Source organism: Lepus europaeus, chromosome 3 (assembly GCF_033115175.1).
Source record: "Lepus europaeus isolate LE1 chromosome 3, mLepTim1.pri, whole genome shotgun sequence".
Taxonomy (NCBI): domain Eukaryota; kingdom Metazoa; phylum Chordata; class Mammalia; order Lagomorpha; family Leporidae; genus Lepus; species Lepus europaeus.
Genome location: NC_084829.1, coordinates 72,259,299 through 72,280,892, shown reverse-complemented (window position 1 = coordinate 72,280,892; position 21,594 = coordinate 72,259,299). Strand labels below are relative to the sequence as shown.

Sequence of the window (21,594 nt, the reverse complement as noted above, 5' to 3'; positions counted from 1 at the left end):
TCAGCTACCATAACTCAGGTTGGGTTTGTGTGACCAGTCCTTCCCTTGCAAGCTAGGAATGCATAAGGCCATATCTGGAAATTTCCCATTACAGTCAGAAAGGTCCTGGTGAGCCAAAGTATTTGATAAACCAACTTACTGTGAGTGTCCTGTTACTCATGAAAGTTCAACATTTTGCAGAATAAGCCATCACCTTTTTAGTATCTAGGACTTTTTAGATGGGTGAAATATTTCATATATCTTCTTGAGATGATGGATTTCCCCCCATAGTATCGGTTTGGGGATAACAGTTATAAAGTTGAATATTGATGATGGATTTGAAGCATTTTGCAAATAAAGAACTGCATAAATCTTGATGATGAATGTGTACTATTTATTCAACAAATATTTATCAAGTACTTATTAAAAGCCAATACTACTCTGTGTGGTAGGATTATAGCATAATAAGTGAGTAGTCTATAGGAAGACAGAGGGAGAGAAATGGTTTACAAATAGGTATATATTTGTACAATTAGTCATCTGTGTCTCTGATTCCATGGATTCAACCAAATTTGGTTAAAAACATTTGAAAAAACCTGCATATGTAATGCAATGGGCACATATGGACTTTTAAAATTGTCATTTTTCCATAAACAATACAGTATAACAATCATTTACACAGCATTTACATTGACAGTTTCAATCCCCTGCACATATAGAGGGATGTACATACTATGTTACAGAGGATTAAACCAGGATAAAGGGCTGGGGAATGACGGTGTGTACCATCAGCCCTTGGTGATAAGGCAAGACCTGAACGAACTGAGGAAGCAAACGTGGTTATTGAGGAAGAACATTGCAGACGGAGGGACCTGTACATGCCAAAGCCCTTTGACCACCATGTACTCAAATTATGTGAGAAGCAGTAAGCAGATCAGTGGGGCTGGAAAAGAGATAAAGTAAAGGGGGAAAGTGGTAACAATGAGATGGGCAGGGTGATAGGGTTCTGTTTGCAGAACATGTAGGTCCTTGCAGATTATGGAAAGCATTTTGTATATTTTTTTTCTGAATGAAATGGAAGTCTGTATTTGAAATGTGTAATATTTCTGTCATAGTGGTTTGGAGAAAATTATATTAAACTCTGTTGATCCCAGTGTTCTTGCAAATTTGTTTCCTAAAGTAGGCATAAAATAAAGGCTTAAAGGAATAAATCAAGTTTCAGCATAAGACTATTTGTAGCAATTAAAGAGAATATAAATAGGAGTGAGAATGAGAAGTTATTTTTCATCTAAATTCATAGATAAATTTTCTTTCCAAAATTTCAGAGAGATGAAGCGAAATGTCCTGCCCTTCCAAATGCTTGTACCTGCACACAGGACAGTGTTGGACCTCCGGGACCTCCAGGCCCTGCAGTAAGGAAACTGAAACTCTGTTTTTCTCCTTTGAAATTTTTGAAGTTATAATCTGCTTGCCAGTAGGGAGTACATAAAATGCTTCAATCCCCTCATGTTTTGTAAGATAGAGCAGGCTAAATTGCAGGCCATCTTTATAGTCTATCTAGAGATATGAAATAGAGTAAATCAGGAAGAAAATCTGATTCTCTTATTTGACACGTTTCTCCAGCCATTTAGGAATGATGGTATTGGCTAGCCTTCAAGGGTTTCTCTCTGAAAGATGTGAACCTAGATTTCTACTTGTTGGTATGACATGCAAAATACGCTACAATTCCTGAAAGCTTTCTAAAAATTATTCATTTATTTGAGAGTCAGGCACACATGCACACACACACTCACAGATACACACACTCTCTCTTTCTCATACACATACACACACACACAGCTAGAGAGCGAGAGAGAGAACGAGAGAGAGAGAGAGTGCGTGAGAGAGCAAGAGAGCGAGCATGCTCCCATCTGCTGGCTTCCCACAGGCCTGCAACAAGCAGAACCTGGCCCATGCCTGGGACCCAGGAACCCAATCCACATCTCCCATATGAGGGGCAAGAACCCAAATACTTATTAATACTGCCTCCCAGGATCTGCATTAGCAGGAAGCTGGAGTCAGGAGCATGGAGCTGTGAAACAGTCTCAGGTACTCTGATATAAAACATGGACATCCTAACTGGAACTTTGATGCAAGGCCAAATGCCAACCCCCTGAAAGGTTTTGTGTGTATGACATAGAGCCATGGGTGACAGCTGACCTAAGAACAACTGTATAGAGCCTAGAACTTGTGCACCTTATGTAGCAGATATATCATGAGAGTAACAAGAGGGCAGTTCATGTATATGATGATATCATAAACTGTGGGTGAAGTCTTGGGGATTGGAATAACTTGTGTGAGAAGACTATGAACTGGTCAAAGTGCCAGGCAGATCACTGATGACTACAGTGATAGGTCATATTGAACCCTTTGATTTACTGAGTCCCAGTATCTGGACCTGGGCTGTTTTGAGGAATGGATGTGATAGCTTTAGGTTCTGCTGACTTCTATGAAGGAAATAGATAATTAACATAGCAACAGCTCAGAGATTCTCAGAATACCAAATTCTACTATACTTGAATCAGTGCAAATAATAGTAAGTTGATTTCAGCTTAATTACATACCAGCTTATCATTTAAAGCATCTAAATTCACTCTTACTTATTTTTTAGTAATAATGACTTATCTGATTTATATTTGTAACCATAAAATTATATCCTGGATGTGACATATATTTTTGAAAATAGAGATTTTTTTTTCTTTATCTGTGTGGTGACACCGGATGTCACTTTTGTATTTATTTCATATTCTTTCAATATTTTCTCAGTTCTGGTTACTTTAAGGTATACTTTTTTTTTTTGCACATTATTTTCCCTGAAGAACATAATTCATATAACTGCAAAACACATTTTTCCTTTTACTGTATTCAAGTATCTGTAATGTTTGCCTTTGCCAATAAACTTCAGATTTTCAAACGAACTTCTTATTTTGTTAGCAGTAAGGTTCATGATAGAAAAATAAGACACTTAGAATATACAAAGTTGGAAATTGTCTTTCCCTGCATATTTGCATGACATAAAATATTTTAATATATTTTGTAAGTAGCTATAAAGGTATTGATTGGAAAATGTACTCCTTAAAGTATTTTTTAAAAATTTTTTATTTATTTATTTGAGAGTAGAGTTACAGACAGAGAAAGGAAGAGACAGAGAGAAAGGTCTTCCATCTGCTGGTTCACTCCCCAAATGGGAGTGAACTCCGCAATGGCTGGAGCTGGGCCAATCTGAAGCCAGGAGCCAGGAGCCTCCTCCACATCTCCCACACTAGTGCAGGGGCCCACGCCTTGGGCCATCCTCTACTGCCTTTCCAGGCCATAAGCAGAGAGCTGGATTGGAAGAGGAGCAGCCGGTTCATGTCCCGGCACCCATACAGCATGTTGGTGACACAGGTGGAGGCTTAGCCTATTATGCCACGGCACCGTCCCCCTAAAGTAATTTCTATTTGCCATGTTCTTCCAACTTTCCTTATGTTCACATTAAAATGTACTCTTACTGTATATTCTAGGGAGGACCTGGTGCCAAAGGTCCCAGAGGTGAAAGAGGTATCAATGGAGCAATTGTAAGTAAATGTTAGAGTGCATTAAAATTTCATTTATATGTTGAAGTCTGATTATTCATATTTCCACCAAGAGAGTATGTGGTCTTGTGTAAGTTAGTTCATAGTGTGGCTCAGGTAACATAATTACCTCTACCTCATCTCTGAATGTCAAAATGATGGATGAGACTAGTCAGAGAAAGAAATGCATGCAATGCGTCTCACAGCTATAGCGAATACACATAGGAAATCTGCAGAAGAACCTTAAGGAGTTTCTTTTGGGGGTGATCCTGCTATCAACTGGAAGACCCTGCAGGCAGAAGAGTTCTGGTAGAAAGTAGGACCAGTTTTTGAACAGTTTTATGCTGCTCATGTTTCTACTTATCTCAGAAAATAGCTGAGCAGTCACAAATGGATTCACTACGGGGTCATTGGTCTCTTCTGCCAGTTCCACAATAGTCTCCCATAAAACAACTCATCATAAGAGCATTTCATGAAGATAATGTGTAGTTTATTAGTGATAAGCTAACAGTTAGGAAAGGGTGAGATTGGGATGCTAACCCAGGACTGTCTAAATTTGTGTCCTTCCCACCTTATCTATCTGATTGCAAAAGAGCTCTAGCATAGAGCATCCAATCCATGGATATCTGTTCTTCTGTTGCTTGATTTATACATACTTCAGTTCCAGGAGTAAGCCTAAGTCTAAGAAAAATCAAGACTGCCTTAAAATGAATCCAGTGAAATTTTGACTATGATTGTATATGAATGTAAATATATGAATGTTTTATATTTAATGTATTTTAGGTAAAAATCTACTTCTAATAGGACTTTAATGAAATTTAGGTGTTCTTATGAATTTATTGTACTTTATAATTGTTCTTTTAATGTATTAGTCTTAAACAGAAACAAAGAATGGCATTAATAAGTACTTCTATGGGTGTATAGATTTCCAAAATGTTTGTAAACATTATATAATTAGTGTTTTAGCATTATGGAAAAACATTTCTGATTGCATGTTAGCACTGGGAAAGTATTTCATTGTGTTTTGTGTGTCTTTCTGTTGTGTATTTTAGGGGCCCCCTGGTCCTCGTGGAGATACAGGTCCTCCAGGCCCCCAGGGTCCTCCAGGCCCCCAGGGACCCAACGGACTCTCGATTCCAGGAGAACAAGTAAGCACAAAGACTTTCTGTATTCAATAAGGATGGTGGCTTAACACTGAACTTACCTGGAACATTTTCTATATTTTTGCTGAAGTCAAGCATTTTCTCAGAATTCAACAGGGCTTATCATTGAGATGAAGTCTTATAATGACTGTTATTTCATTTTAGATATGCAAACTAAATTATGCAAACATAACTCTGTAGATACTTACTGAACCTTTAAAATTTTTTTCTTATAAGAAATGCATATATATCTTATGTTAAACTATATTCTTTTAAAGTGGCTATATTACTCTATTAGTACCTGCAATGACTCCATTACATTGTAAGTGGAAATTAGTATATTACAACTGTGGTTTTAACAGTGAGCAAGAACCCAAAATATGGTTTATTCATTTCCTTCAAAGATACCCTTCTGTGCTCATCTCTAAAGCTCTGCATTTGATTTAAGAGGTGATGATGATTTCATACGTGACTCATGTCCCCCCTTTCCCCTTAATCTCTGAGAAATGCCTGAGCACTGTCTCCCTGTTGTCAACTCCAGGGTCGCCAAGGGATGAAAGGTGATGCTGGAGAACCGGGACTTCCAGGCCGAACAGTGAGTTGTCCTCGAAGCTGCCTTTTCTTTCATCTTTCGTGCATTATTTTCAATGTTACTTTTTTGTCAAAAATGACTCAGCAGCAAAGCAGAAGACTGGATACATGCTTCACTTTAACTCCACTTCATACCCTGGCCTTAGCCTTCCAGTGTGTGATGTTCATTTCAGCTATTTGCTTGCAGACTGGGCATCTGCTACATGCCTGACACTGTGCTTGGCTCTGGTTTCCTGTTTCTTTTTAGAGTCTCTGGAGTTTTATTTAAAAAAAAAAAAAGCGTTTTGGAGAATAATAAGGATCCTATACTGTATAGGATTCACTGTCTTATTTCCTTCCTTGTAGGGAACCCCAGGATTACCAGGCCCACCAGGACCAATGGGACCTCCAGGAGATAGAGTAAGTTTTCTTGGGCAGGCTGTAATGATGTAGGAAACCATATCACAGCATTGCTTGTTTGTTAAGAACCCTCCATAATGCAGTTTGCATGACTGGAAGTGTGGAGTCATGTATTTTTGGAAGGCTGCAAAGCTAATGCCAGTGGGCCATCCAATATCAGCTCAACCTCAAGATCTTTGAAAGAAAATCGTGGGACTTTAGGGGAGTCCTTACAATTTTAATTTTGGGGAAAAAATTTCATTTTATTAGAGAAAGAAGTCCTGCAAAGGATTTTTAGCAAATAAAAATAGAATTTTAGCGTGTTGTTTTAAGTCCTAAAATTAAAACCTTTGCTATGAGGCAGTTTTTATGTAATTCTGAAAGTAGCCTTGATTTTCAAGATAACTTCTATGGCCGGCGCCGTGGCTTAACAGGCTAATCCTCTGCCTTGTGGTGCCGGCACACTGGGTTCTAGTCCCAGTTGGGGCGCCGGATTCTATCCCGGTTGCCCCTCTTCCAGGCCAGCTCTCTGCTATGGCCCGGGAAGGCAGTGGAGGATGGCCCAAGTCCTTGGGTCCTGCACCCGCATGGGAGACCAGGAGAAGTACCTGGCTCCTGGCTTTGGATCAGTGAGATGTGCCGGCCCCAGCGGCCATTGGAGGGTGAACCAACGGCAAAAAGGAAGACCTTTCTCTCTGTCTCTCTCTCTCTCACTATCCACTCTGCCTGTCAAAAAAACAAAACAAAACAAAACAAACAAACAAACAAACAAAAAAACAAAAAAAACTTCTATGAAGTCAGAACATCCTCTCTACATCACTGGAATTCAAATACTACTTCTAGACCTTGGTGATAGAGTAGAGAGCTGGTGTTTAGTAGGGACTTTAGCCCTATGGCAGCTTTTGGGTTTATTCTTGACTTAGGATGAAAGCAATTGTAGGAAAGTAATTTTTTCCCAGGGCAAGTAAAGAACATAACCTCTATTCTCTGTTCATCAATAATACAGAAACTTTTGGTTCCCTAGGAGACCATGAGTGCTTTAATAAGACTCCAGAGATTTTAGAGTTGGTCAACACAAAGGAACAAATAACTTTTCAGTATCTTGTGGTCCAGACAAGAGTCTGAGAGTAGTCTGCATTCTGGCTAATACGACAAGTAAAATGTGTGACTTTCAGTAGGATCTGAAGGGGACAGCTCTGTGACAGATGCCACTGGACATGTTGATTTATTAACCTCCAAGATACCACCTGGGCAGAGAGGTGGGTCACTCAGATGGAGCAAAAACTTTCCCAGATAATGCAAAATGGTCTATGATACGACAGTGGAATTTATCTACTTCCATGCCTCTTTTAAGTTGGAGAGGGAAACGGGAGAGAGAAAGTAAAGAGAAAAACTGTTTTTTGGGATCTGAGACCTGGAGGTGGTATGGAACTATACATTCTTCTGACACTTTTAAGACTGCACTTTTCTACTCTTTGAATTCTTAATTTACAATAAATGGCAACCGTGCAAGTAAAAAAGTGGCAAGCTAATCATTTCAATTATGAAACATACCCAAAATATTGTAGTTGAGAAGCGATGACAGGCTGACTCCTTGCTGCTGCTACTACTGACTCCTTGTTGTGCCATCAAATTCATAACATGGCCAGATTCTGAGGACACTTCTCATCAGCGAGGTCTCTGAACTAGTGGTCAGGCAGCCACATTGCCATCGTCACTGCATTCCTGAAAAGTGAGGGACTGGGAGGGTCTGTGCTTTTCCACTTGCAAACTCTCATCTGTGTCCAACTCTGTGGTGAGGCCACCCAGTTCTGTTGGAATGAGGTCAAGGAGACTTTTCAAGAAATCATTCTCCTCTTTTCTCCACAACCTATACAGCTCTCTACTACTGAGAAAACTACCATGAATGTTGAAAGTAGAGTGCAAAGCTGGTGGGATGTACACAGCTGTGGAATTAGAGGGACTCTGCATATTGGGATCTCAGATGGAAAAAAAGAATCTTGTACTCAGAGGTAGAAGCAAAGAGAAGAAAGCACAGGACAACAAGGTCAAGGACTATGGAGAGGGAAGGGTGACTTGTTAACAGGATGGAGTGGACAAGAACAAGATGCGTGGATTGTCTGCAGCACAGATGATTTTAACAATCAGACACAACTTGGGAAGCTGTTAGAATACCTAATACACATGTGTATGTGACATGTGTATCATGTTGGAGGAAGTAGCAATAATTGCTGCAGCTTTGTAGTTACTCTCAGCCACCACCAAGTGGGCAGAAGTAGTAGTAATTAATACAGCTTTGCAGCAAAAAGTGAATAATAAAATAAAAAAGTTAGCACCACATTCTGTAGATGGCTCAATGGGTAGCCTTTCTGAGGCCATTGGCATAAAATCTGCCTTGCCCCATCTTAGATATGTTTCTCCTAAAAGAAAATGGTTGATCTGGAAGTTCCTATGATGACTGAAGAAGGATATTAAGAAATACGATACTTATCTTAAAAAAAGTGAAAAAGAGGGTATTGTATAGCAGTTGAGGAATCTTAGATGGAAGAAGTGCCATTCAAACTGTCCAAGCCAAACTCCTGATGTATTTTTGCTTCTTAAGTGGCTCTCAGCAATAATGTTGATGTTACATCAGATGGACTTGAGGTCTGCTTTTTGTTAAGCTGGCCTAGACCTTTCAGGAAACATTCTGAAATCTTATACCTTTAAGTTTCTGAGAAGTTTTTTTGGAGGGAAGTAGAATATTTCTAACATTTTAAAGAAACAATTTAAACTTCTATTGTAAAATCAATGAAGTAATGAGATGTGTGGATACCTACAGCAGGCAGGGATCCAAATGATCCCAATTCTTGCTAGAACCCAAGAATGTGGATGAATTGATCATTCTTATTCTCTGCAGAAAATGAGACAAAAATCTCCTCTGACAGAGGGAAGGAACAATCATAAAAAACTGACTGACTCAGAAATCCTCGGCTGGATTTCAGAGCTCTGCTGTTGGGAATGAATGTGAACTGGGTAGCAGGGGAATCATTCCAGGCAGAGGTCATTTGGCACTGCACAGAGAGAGAAAAGTCAACAAATGGATGCAGGCGCATGGGCCAACGAGTGAGCCTGCGGGAGCTGAACTCTGTTCCCCATTCCTGGTCAGCCGATGCACATGCAGTTCTGGCTGTCATGGGAGATGAGGAAAGACATGCTATTCACAAATTTAACTGCTTATTATGAGGATTGAAGATTTCCTATCTGTGGAGTCCAGGACAGTTAAGACAGCTTTGCCTCTTTCTTGGCGGGAGCAGAGAAATTGACCATCGATGCTGACAGTCCTGCCCCAGCTGCCTGACAGTTGCTCAGGAAATGGGAAGAATTCCAGAATCAGGCAGATTGCCTCTCCTTCTTCATCTCCTAGGTGGCACTTACCTTTCTCAGCATCATTCCTTAAGTCCTGCGTTGATCCTTCCTGAACCAGCCTTGTGGACATTGACTTTTCAGTAAAAAGGGTCTCTCTTCCCTTGGACTTCTTGATATTTTTTTCAAAAGCAAAGTTTGTCATCCTCATCAAAAAGAATCTGTCTTCTTTGGAGAAGATTAAGCTAGCTCTTAAAATGGTTTTATTTTTACTGTATAAATAATGAACACAGAAATTATCCAGTAAAAGGCATAAACAAAATTGAAAGAAATTTGGGAATGTATTTGTCTTTCTATTGAAAGTTTACCTGCCAAAAAGCAACATAACATCTCTTCTCCTGTGCATCTCTCCCTAATATATGATTAATTCCATTTTTACAACAGGGCTTCACTGGAAAAGATGGTGCCATGGGACCCAGGGGGCCGCCTGGGCCACCGGTAAGAACAGAATGGGTTACCTTGTTGTATCCCTCAGCCCCACCCAGTGCCCCCATTTTGCTAGAGAACAGCCAGGTATCTTACTTTTAGCACATTCCACGTGTGTAGTGGGTTATGATGTCGAGGGAGCTGTTATTATTTTCTTAAATCATAATGTGCTGGAAAAAACAAGAGCAGAGTTAAAATATAGTCTTTCTGTTTCATCAGGTTCACTTGATGCCAAATAGCACAAAGTAGCCTCTTTCTTTGTTCATCCCCAGCCAAAGCTTTCATTCCCTATTTAAAAATAGGAATTGCTTTCTGCAAATTCACTTTGTAATGACTTTACTGGCTCTGGTCTGTAAATTGTGAAGTTGATTATATATATTTCAGTCTCAAAATATATTTTAGCACTGTATAGTTCCCAAAGGTTGGACTAGGATTTTCAAGACCTTTTCTTCATGTTATCTAAAATATATAAATTTTAATATAAGTACTCTTCCTTAATTTATAATTAATGTATTGTTCCTTTTAGAAGCTTTTAAAACTGGCTTCACTTCCTGAGTTTACTTTACATGGGATTTTCCCTTTGTCATAACATTCCCTTTCTTGGTTGTGTGTTGTAGGGAAGCCCAGGCTCTCCAGGAGTCACAGGACCAAGTGGGAAACCAGGAAAACCTGGAGACCATGGAAGACCAGTAAGTAGACAACTCCATGGTTAATTTGTGCACATAAATAATGAGAACTGTAAAAGTTCTGACTGATTAGATTATCTTTACATTTGTGTTTGAGGCATTTGTTGAAACTATGCTAAACCCATGGATTTGACATGGTAGCAATTCTAAAGTTTTTCTCCCTTGGTAGTTATAATATTCTGGGATAAAAGTTGTGGTCATTGGGTTTCTCTAAAATGAGAATGGGGTTTCTTTAAAATGAGAATGGGATTGTGAGCCAAGACACATATTTCTGCACTGTACAAACACTCAGAGCTGGGTCAGCAAAATGATTCTTTTTATTTGGAGTGGCGTGCTGCTTAAGTCTGAAAAGTAAGTGATGATGGTTCATAGAGCCTGCATCCTTAGTTTGACAATGTTCATCCTTGAGCAGCATCATCCAAGCTGTTCCATTTGGTCTTTTTGCTTTTCTTAAAAAGATTTATTTATTCATTTGAAAGGCAGAGATCTTTCTGCTGATTCACTCATGGCCACCACTGCAGGGGCTGGGCCAGACTGAAGTGAGGAGCCAAGGTCTTCTTCTGGGTCTCCCACATGAGTGCAGAGGTCCAAGCACTTCATCTTCCACTGCATTCCCAGGCACATTAGCAGGGAACCAGATGGGAAGTGGAGCAGCTGGGACTGTAGCCAGTGCCCATATGGCATACCAGCACTGCAGGCAGAGGCTTAATCTTCCACACCATAGTGCTGGCCCTGGCATTGGTAGAATTTTAGTCCCAGAATTAAAAAGATTTATCAACTTTATTGGTCAGTTTTGCTTTTTTAAAACTCACCCCAATTTATATCCAATTTAGCTTAATCAGATGTTTTGGGTTGAAATCACAGTTGAGATAGTATTACATGTATCTGATGTTTTCAAATTAGTGTCTCCAAATCTGAATTTGAAGTTTCTAAAATATCCACAAGTATTTGTCATGGCTGTCAGGCTTCATATTCTTCGTATTTGTATTTGCATACTTGCATGCATGATGTGTGAATTTATTTTAAGTAGTCTGGGATCTGATATAAAGATGATCTTACAAATAATTAAGCCCAACTATTATGAATGACATAGTTCTCAGAGCTGTTCTCTGGATAGAACTTCTGTTTTCAGTATTCAAGTTACATAAATTCAAGTTTGAAAAACTTTTAATGCCAAATAAATTTAAAGCAGCACATTTATGTGTCGTAGGCAGTTTTCTGTGTTTACATAAAGCTGACTAAGCAGCATGAACATGGAAGGACTCCTACTATACATTAAAATCTGCATGTGCTCTACACACAACTTCATTACTCTCTCTGCTTCAATAGATCAAAGCAGAACCTTTATAAGAGTATTTCTGCTCATTCAGAATTCCATTTTGTTTTACTATGATTTTGATAGTGTCTTATCTATGAATATTACTTATGTAATTGATGACTGCAGTTAGAAGCCTGAAAGAAATGCTTACTGTGTTTACTTGAAATGTGATCTTTAAATACTGGCAATAAAGATGCATTCTTCAAGACATGCATAATAGAACCATCTCAGGATGGCAGTAAATTTAAAAAACAAATCAGAACAATCTCAAAATAGCACTAAATGTAAAAAAAAACTCCTAACATTTGTAAGGAGTCCCAAAGTTAATCAGTCTTTCCACAAAAAATGAATACTTTCAGCAAAGAGATAGCCAAACTTCAGTTTTTCTTGTGATAATCATAATTTGTTATATATTTATCTGGGTCTTATCTCCCCCTCTCCCTTCTCTTTATCTTCCTCATCCTTCTAAAGTGGCAAGTTCCCCTCTATTTTGTCTCTATTTTATCTTATCTTTTTCTAAAACCAAAAATAGTAAAGTAGTGTTCTTTTAAAACCAAAATTAGCAGACAGCTTGGCTCAATCACTATTCACTTACATCGTTAGCCATTATAACCACTGGATACCTTTTTCCTAACTGATAATACCTGATGTATAGTTTGATGTTTCTAAGAACTTCTTGTTCTTTCTAAGAACTTCTTGTAGAATATTTTAGTCATTTAATCAACATATACTTATTCAGTGCCTACAGTGTATGCCAACCTGTGTTCTAGTCTCACATGGTGCAACAGTAAATAAGGCAAAGTTCTTGCCTTCATGGAGTCTAGAAAGGTTTCTAGACAAAATCCACGTAAATAAATCTATAGGTTCCAGTGATGGTGAGTGGTATGAAGTAATGGAGAAATGGAATGAGAGGTTAGACAGCGACTTTGAGGTGGTGATGAGGTTGCTGTTTTAGATATGATATTCTGGAGATCTCTCTGAGGAGGTATCACTGGAATGATGCAGGAGAGAAGGCTATTGTCTGTGGCAAGAGGGTTTCAAGGAGAGGAAGTAGTATGAATAAAAGCCCCGACTGAGGAATGAGTCTGGCATGTGAAGGGAACATCCAAGAGGCAAGAGTACCAGAAATGAAGTGGTGATGGATAAAAGGATAAGAGTTGATGTCAGAGAGCTGGGAAGAGGTGATTTTGTGGATCAGCTAGCCCATGGAAAGTAAGACTCATTTTATTCTAATTGTGATGGGAAGCTCTTGGAGCCAAAGGAACAACATAGTTTAATTATCTTCCCAATAATTAAATTCTCTATGGAGAATAGACCAAAGGGGCCAAACAGGAAGCAGGAATACCCATTAGGAAGGTACTGGAATAGTTCAACCAAGGATCATGATTTGGATTGCAGTTGTTTCCATGAAGATGGTAAGAGGTGATTTGATTTGGGATATTATCTGAATATGAGATTTGTCAATGGTTTGGATGCTCCTTGTGTGATAGCAGTTGGAATCCTGGAAATATATTACTATAACACAAAAACTCATTGCACTCTCAAGAAAACCTTCTCCAAGATCATTCATAGTGAGAGGTCTCTTACAGAGTAGGGACAAATATTCTCCGGTTGCTTGGATATGGGACCATTTGGATTGAGTTATTTAATAAGGGAGACATCCCTTTCTTTTCACATGCCACTGTGTAAAGAATCACTGGAAGAAGTTAGAGATAGATATTAAGCTAGGGAGTTGACAAAAGCCCATTGATTCTTGGTGAAACAATGATTAATCTCATGGACATTCTACGATACCTAGCTGAGCTAACCAAACATGTGATATAAAGCAGAGTGAGATTGTTACAAGGACATCTTTGTTTCAGTTTCAAGCTTGTATCTTGAATGGCATGGTAAAAAGTATGAATTCTGGGAAACCTTCACATTTGTACAAAGAAAATTCATACCTGAACTCTGAGCAATGTTTTAGAGGACATACGCTTTTCAGAGAGAGAGGGGGACAGAGAGAGATTAGATTTATTTTTATTGAAAATCAGAATATGAATAATGTGGATATAAATGTAGTGTATCATTTTGTTGTAGAGTGGCTGAGCCTAGGTTCTTATCTCCAACACAGGCAAGAATTTGAGGCTATCATGTAGGTAAAGGTCAAAAGAGAAACAAGATTTACTTGTATGCAAAGCAAAAGTATACTTTCAACAGTGAGCTATACTCAGTGAGTTTTGGGACCATCCTTTTATACTATTTGGAGGCATAGCAGTGGGATCTGGGGTAGGGTCTATTTGAATATTCATAGAAGGCAGAGTTTGGAGTGGGGTTTGAATGCTACCGATTACCTTGCCCTTTTCTGGAAATCTATGAAGTGTCATGATGTCAGGTTCATGATGGGAGTAGGAATGTCAGCTGTGGTGGTTTTATTTGAATGACATTATAATGAGCTAAATTCATTGTGGAGATGCCACTGGCAGCCATGTTGGTTATTTTTGGCAGTTACTGGTTCTCAGAGGTGTGTTCATAGAAGCTGCGGCTTTCTGCTGCATGGAAAGGGTTGGGAGGAGGCAGATTTGGGTGTTGCAGGCAGGGCTGCAAGCACAAAGGCAGCATGGAGGGGCTACCAACCTCAGCTTCTGCTTGCTAGCTACCTCTTTACCTATATCAATTTTGCTAGTTCATGATATATTAGGCCTTGTTCTCTTTTATCATGTCCATCTGTGCATCACTTTAGATCATGTTTGTCAGTTTCTAACATGTAACATTCCTCTATTTCAGGGTCCGTCTGGGTTGAAAGGAGAGAAGGGTGATAGGGTATGTATTTCAGAAAATTTGATTTACATGTATTTTGTGTATTAAACATTGAAGTCTTAAGCTATAGAAATAATATGTTAATGCTTCTTGTTGCTTTAATTAACAAGGGAGACATTGCTTCTCAGAACATGATGCGAGCAGTTGCAAGACAAGTCTGTGAACAAATGATAAGTGGTAATACTTCTTTCCTTTTTACTAAAAGCTAATGATATCTTAAATACTGTCATTAAGGTAAAATAATAACCCAAAGTAAAATGGTTGCCAGTTATATTTATGTTTAATCTGATACAAAATCATATATTAAAGAGGCTTTCCATTTTCATATTAGGATTTTTTATAAACTTCCTCAGTGTATATGTGGAAGCAGATAATGTCTTGAGTACTAAGACATTGGTCCTTTAAGTTTTGACCTTTAAGTTAGATGATGACCTTGAGGATGGAGGCACACCAAAGTTAATTTAGTCATAGAAGGTTGTTTTTGATTTTTCTTGTCTCTCCTTTTTTCACAGACTTTTACTTCATATTCCATGAGGCCTATTAAGTAACAAAGTTCAATGTCTGTAGTCTGAGGGTAGACTTAAAATCCAGGTCCCCTCTTTGAGATTAATATGTGTTTCTCAAAGTGTGGTCCTGCCTTATAATAATCTATTTGTGTTGCTTGTTAAAAATGAGGGTTTCTGGGCAGTGACCCAAATCTAGCTAATCATTTTCTTGGGTATGAAGCCCAGAAACCTGTTGCTTTCATGGTACCCCATAAAGAGTTGCACGCTGATTATCCCTACCTTAGGCAAGCACAAAAATCATAGAATTTCTTAAACAAGCTTCTCTTGGTGTGACATCATCTGTCACACCTCAAGGCTTGATTTCAGAGCTACATTAAACTTTAACAAGCTTTCATATTCATGGTAATGCATGAGGCTTATAAGTCAGCATTTTTTGGAAAACATTTATAAAGGATCATTTTGTATGGGGTGACTGGAATGTCTTATTTCTACTTTTAGGATTCCCATTAGAATGTTCCTTGAGGGAGGAGGGAGATAAGTCTCAGTCTCTCATCCTCCCCTTAATTGGGTTTCTTACTAACAAGCCGTATTTTTATTTGTAGGTCAGATGAGCAGATTCAATCAGATGTTGAATCAGATTCCAAACGATTACCACTCCAATCGAAACCAACCAGGCCCGCCAGGCCCTCCAGGTCCCCCAGGCAGTGCTGGTGCCAGAGGAGAACCAGGGCCTGGGGGGCGACCAGGCTTCCCAGGCACACCAGGGATGCAGGGACCCCCTGGTGAACGAGGTAGGCATTTCTGGCTGCATCACAGGGATAAAAGAAGCACTCAGCAAGTTGAGGAGTTGGGTCAGGTTGAAAGCATCTGGAGGACTGAACTTGGCAATCTACTTAATTGGTCTTGTTTGAACAGCCCTAGAAGAGCTGTCTGTCCATGAAGCTGGCTGTCTCAGCAGACAACTCACAGGCCAAAGAGATCGTATCTTAGAAAACACGATGCTTTTGTCAGGATATCTCAGTAAAGATAATGCCATTTTCTGATTTGTTGCTGTTGTTAATGAGAAAAGTTATATGTTAGCAAACTCAATCAGGCACTGGAATTGTATTAATTGATAAGACTGTGCCAAGAGCTGAGCAGCAACAGAGTATGCTTAAGCAGTCCTATAGTTTTAGATTCATATTCTTTTGGCTCCATTATTCAGGGCTTGGCACTGATCTTGTATTTTTGTTTGATTTTAATTTCATGGTAGATAAGTGTAACTGAAGGAAAAGAAGCAAAATAGGATTGCTTGTTTCTAGATGTTTCAGGATTCTTGTACTCACCTTGGTAAAAAAGTAGTTAATATTTAGACAAATGATAGTTATTTCTATAATTCTGATGTTTTAGAAGCTATACTGATAGGGCTACAAAACATAGGAAACCTTTAAGATTTTTTTCAATAAATTATAACTATTTACTCAAGAGTTCTATCCTTAATTACTATTTTACAATGTATTAGAAATGTTTCCTCCTAATTATTTTTTCCTCCTTAATTGTAGCCAGATTTACTTCTTGGCCATGGGTTTGGAATTACAGAAATGTCTAGAAAGAATCTGGCTTATGGAACGAACTTCTGTGAAAAATTAAGTTCTTCTTCCACTAAGGAAAAGAATTACCTGAATCAAGTACTATCAGATAAGGGGTGGGTGTTTAGCCTAGTGGTTAGGATTCAGGCATCCCTGAGTGCCTGGGTTCAATTCCCAGTTCTGGTTTCTGACACCAGCTTCCTGCCAGTGCAGATCCTGGAAGGCAGCAGTGATGGCTCAAGTAACTGGGTTCCTGACACCCACATGGGAGACTGGTTAGTGTTCCCGGCTCCCAGTTTTGGTTCCATCCCACCCCTGGCCACTGAGGACATGTGAGGTGTGAAACAGTGGAGGACAGGGCAGTGCTTGTTCTTAATTCTCTCTCTCTTTCTCTCTCTCATCATCTCTATACCTCTCCAATTAATAAACAGCTTGTTTAAGAAATTATCGTTTCCAGATAATTTTCCTCTTGTGCTTTTTTTTTTTTTTCTCTTCCTTAGGTTTGCCAGGAGAGAAAGGTGAAAGGGGTAATGGTTCTCCAGGACCTCGAGGGCTACCTGGCCCCCCAGGTAGGTTGTAATGAGATAGATAAAGGGTATAGATACTGAGAGAGCACACAGTCCCCAAGGGAGTCACGGTCCCCTCCTGTTGATTTGAGGCATTCATATGGCATATGCTTCAGCAGGTCCAATTTGCATAATATCCTTCTCATGCTTTATGTTCTCTAAATGAATGTGTTCTATTAGGCAATTAAAGTAACTGTAACATGTGTTATATGAGTGTTAGTGACAAAGAGGGTGATTATTTTTTCTAATAGAAACAAAAATCCATTTCCCTTTTTTAGGGAATTCCTAATTGTTTTGTTTGGTCTCAAACCTTGAGGATGGTTACATTTCCTGTTTCTTTTAGTGGTTCTTCAATAGAGAGCTGACTGAAAAAAATATGTCCTCACTAAAAGGTCTGATGGCATTGCAAAATTTCATTTACAGCAGCTTTCCTGATATTTTAGGAATAAATAATAGCTTTCTAGTTGTTTTATGCTTTTCAATTACTGGCTTGAAAATGAATTAGTTTCTTCAGTATAAGCTCCCCATGAGACTCCTGCAAACATGGTCAGCTCTATGGTTGAATCTTCACATTTATGTCAACCATAACTCAGTATCACTTGGTCCAAAAGTAACTGCTTCCCAAACATAATCTGGAGGTGCTGAACAGACACGCTCGCATTTTCATGGCAGTTCAATGTGGCTGCTTAATGCAGCACTCTTCTCTCTCTCTATGAGGATGGGAACAAATCAAGAACTCATTGTGATCTTTAATTTGGCCTAATCCTTACTAAATCAGTTACTTTTGAATAAAATTGTTAAATAATGTTGTTTTGCATAGTGGATTTCTGACTTTAACTCTTGATGAGTCAATGGTAAGAAAGTTTCACTTTGGTACATCTTGGGTATTTCCTGAGAAAATGTTTTCTTGCCATATAACAGTGAATAGTCTATCTTGAGGCAGTGGAGGTGTCACTTAAAATATTGTTGACTTATTCAAGTATGATATATTTAACATGAGAGGAAATGTGTTTGTTTCAACTCTACACTAGGTCCACAAGGAGAATCTAGAACAGGTCCACCAGGGTCCACAGGTTCCAGAGGTCCCCCTGGCCCCCCTGGTCGTCCTGGAAACTCAGGTATCCGAGGACCCCCAGGTCCTCCTGGATACTGTGATTCATCCCAGTGTGCCAGCATCCCATACAATGGGCAAGGCTATCCAGGTATGTTGTTGCCATTGTAGGCATTCAGTTTCGCCTGAAGTAAAGAATCTTTATGGCTGTTAAGAGCCCTAGGAGTAAAGAAAGGTTGATTTGAGCCTTTTTTGAAGACAGCAATTCTTTCAGTTGTTTTGGTTATATAATAATAGTGTTCTCTCCCAAAGAATAAACATTGTTTCACTCTTAGAAACAAGATAATTATTTTCTATTCCTTCTCATATTTCTCTGTTTACCAAATCACAATAAACTTCTCAATATTTTCTTGGGAGCTCAGAGTGCTACCAATTAAATTTTCTTTTTTTCCAACTTAAAAGTTGGTAACAGGAATTTGTTGAATACAATTATAGAATGCCATGAATATATATAAAAAATATTTTGGAGGCCTAATTTGTAGAGAAACTATTTGATAATGTGGTGCAGACAGTGGAAAATAACCCACTATCCCTCATTATGCATGGAATTAACTTATAAAATCTGGGACTGAGTAGTTTTTCTTTTCTTGAAAGGTTGTTAATGAAATTCTAGTTGTTGACAATTATACCTGAATTTGTGGGATGGGAGGACCTGGGATATATGCTGATATGGTAATAAGATAGTCATGCTGTGGTCTACAGTGACCTTTTCATTAATGCATCCTCAAGCATCTTGCAAGTTTTAAAAATGGTACTGCTGTTTGATATGGTTTGCTACTAGCAAATAGTGCATGAGTAGTTGAATATCTAAATATCTATATATCTATATATTCATGTGCTTAATTACTTGTGACCAAAAGTGATCACAAATCTTAATGTGTATTTCTCATGAAACCCATTCACAAAATTACCATTTAATTCTTTGTAAGATAAATTTAAATCACTTTATGACATATGTGAATAACTGAAAATATATGGATATATATATATATACTTTAACCATTACATACTTAGATGGATGTGTATATATATTTTTTGCATAGTAATTCAACTTTTAAAAACTATCATCTTTGACCTGTTTCAGGTTCCGGCTAACACATTTTCTAAGTCGCCAGTGCTGCTTACAGTTTGAATACATGAAAATCCTGTTTCTGAGATGTTTGCGCACGTGCTTATTAGGAAATGAGTCTGTATGGAAATCTCAGCCCAGATATGGTTAACGAACCGGGTCGACATCATAAAGGAGGGTGGAGACTCTTTATACTAACTTGAACTAGACAAAAGCAGTGGTGTCAGATTATAATCCTGATGCATTTCAGTAATAATGTAGAAAAATACTTTTAAAAAAGTTCAAACACACAGCCATGAGGAGCCTCAGTTGTGAAAGAGGTGCATAACAAAACTACTAACCAGCGGAGATGATGATGCCATTTTAAGAAAAACAATTAACCTGGTTAAAGAGAAATGTGTTCTGTAAATAATAAACTAATTGTGGCTTGTAAATGATTTGTATGTGATCCTGTCTGCTAAAATCACTTAACAATTCTACAGCAAGCTTCTGCATCCAAGCCTGCTGCTTGCTCTTTGCCGGAATAACACCGAATGGAATCTTTTGATCCCTTGCTTGTTAGCCATGTGTCTGATTCAGGGCATGTGTCTTTTTCTTTTTCTTCTTCTTCTTCTTTTTTTTTTTTTTTTTTTGTATGTGTACTTTCATTTGGGTTTTGTAACCACAATTTTCAAGCCAAAGTTTCAAACTTTCTTCTTCGTTTTGCTATAGTCACTGGTGTTCCTCACCCACTAGCTGTAACTCAGTCTGTGTGAGGGGCGGCCACAGAACATGTCATGTACTGTATATTACCTGGTGATAGTTTTCAGCTCCGGAGTTCAGTTGCTGGGAGCCAATAAAAGTTCCCCACACCTCCTCATCTTTCCAAGTTCTTTGAATTGAGGAGTTTGAAGTCATGAACAGTTACTTGGGGATTTGCAAAAATCCTACCTAGGTACTGAGTTTACAGTTCTTTGGCTTCTTCCCAGGTATTTGTGCAATGATTGTATTTACTGCTGGGTTTTTGAAGGTGTTTTTTAAAGTGCCATTTCCTTATTTGATCGTCACCAAATTCTTTCTGCACGTGGAAGTAATCAGAATTCTGTAACTTATCTATTTATAGTTATGAGACTAAGACTGGAGTGCCACCACCTCGGGTGGCCATTTAGCTTTTGCTGTGTGTGTGTGCGTGCGTGTGTGTGTGCCTTCCAAATCATGCCATAACTGTAATGTTGAATCGGACAGAGCCCTACGTGCCCGAAGGCGGGGCCTACCTGCCTGAGCGCGAGCCCTTCATCGTGCCGGTGGAGCCTGAGCGGACGGCGGAGTACGAGGACTACGGCGCCGACGAGCCTGCAGAGGAGCAGCCTCCCCACGCGCGCTGGCGGCGCGCCCTGCCCCGCGGCCCCGGGCAGCGAACCTGAGACCAAGCGCCGCGCCGCCACGCGGGGGGGAGGCGTAGGGAGTCTCATTTACAGGTCTGATGGAGCTGTGTACATCTTTTCCGCGATGTTTCTTCCGGCGTTGCTTCATCCAAGAGTACCCACTCTGACTGTAGAGACCCTGGTTTCCGCAGGACGCTTAGCTCGCAGCACGCAGCCTGTAGACACCTTTGCCTTTGCCCTTGAAACACTTGCAAAATAAGTTTGTTTTCCACAAAAGCTGCAAGACGAGAACATGCCCTGTGCCTTTAGTTAGCACAGTGGGCGGCTTCAATGAAACTCTTAGGTTAAGCAGTAAGTTCTGGAGCTCAGAGCTACTGCACATTTCCAGAGGGCAGTTTATCTTTTTCATTACTTTTTCCGCAATTCAATTCAATGCAAGTAATTCCTCTTCTAAAAACAAAAAGGAAGGAAACGTCAACTCTATTGCAATTGTTTATCTTCCTCTTCTATCTCCTGTTATACTTTAGAGCATAAGATGCTCTTATACATCTCTCTTAACAACCACAATCCTTAAGCCATGTAGCTCAAGTTATTGTATCAACTGGATACAGTTCCATATGCCTTAAACCTCCTTGTTTTAGACACACTAACATTTATGCCAAATTGCAGATTATTCTGCAGAAATGGAATTGCATGTTTGTGTTGTATATTTAGTATGAACTTTTTTTTCCAGAACATGTTTCTTAGTTATCAAAAGCAGTTGGAAAATGTTTGCAAGACTATGAACATAGAATTGCTGCTTTTATATTTTAACTGCAGATTGTGAATTTCACTGCCTTATATTATTTATTTCTGAAACAAAAGAGGCATTTTTCAATAAAACTACTGAAAATTTGACATGTATGTTTTTTTTCTTCTTCAATGGCCCTTTTGGACTGCTCATGCGGTTGTTACAACAAACAAATTCATATCCTTGGATACAGTTATAAATCTTGTTAATACTATTAAATTATGCTAAATAAGTTTAGATTTTTAATGATATGGTGAAGTCATAGAAAAAGAGTAGAGAGAGACTTAAAAAGCCCAGAAGACT

At 38.9% G+C, this 21,594-nt stretch overlaps 1 protein-coding gene across 3 annotated transcripts in view; it reads left to right on the top strand.

Moving 5' to 3' along the window:
- Positions 1–20,629, top strand: part of COL12A1 (collagen type XII alpha 1 chain) — a 125,458-nt gene extending 104,829 nt beyond the window's left edge. For 2 of the 3 annotated variants that reach the window (XM_062186369.1, XM_062186368.1), the window contains 13 exons: positions 1,305–1,391; positions 3,522–3,575; positions 4,625–4,720; positions 5,256–5,309; positions 5,651–5,704; positions 9,473–9,526; positions 10,132–10,203; positions 14,285–14,320; positions 14,428–14,494; positions 15,426–15,614; positions 16,892–16,960; positions 17,989–18,159; positions 20,362–20,629. In XM_062186369.1, coding sequence (XP_062042353.1) covers positions 1,305–1,391; positions 3,522–3,575; positions 4,625–4,720; positions 5,256–5,309; positions 5,651–5,704; positions 9,473–9,526; positions 10,132–10,203; positions 14,285–14,320; positions 14,428–14,494; positions 15,426–15,614; positions 16,892–16,960; positions 17,989–18,159; positions 20,362–20,540 — 1,182 coding nt within the window. In that variant the 3' untranslated portion in view covers positions 20,541–20,629. Of the gene's footprint in view, positions 1–1,304; positions 1,392–3,521; positions 3,576–4,624; positions 4,721–5,255; positions 5,310–5,650; positions 5,705–9,472; positions 9,527–10,131; positions 10,204–14,284; positions 14,321–14,427; positions 14,495–15,425; positions 15,615–16,891; positions 16,961–17,988; positions 18,160–19,152; positions 19,799–20,361 lie in introns of those variants that run through there. The other variant, XM_062186371.1, reaches the window with a different exon arrangement.
- Positions 20,630–21,594: the final 965 nt, after the last annotated feature.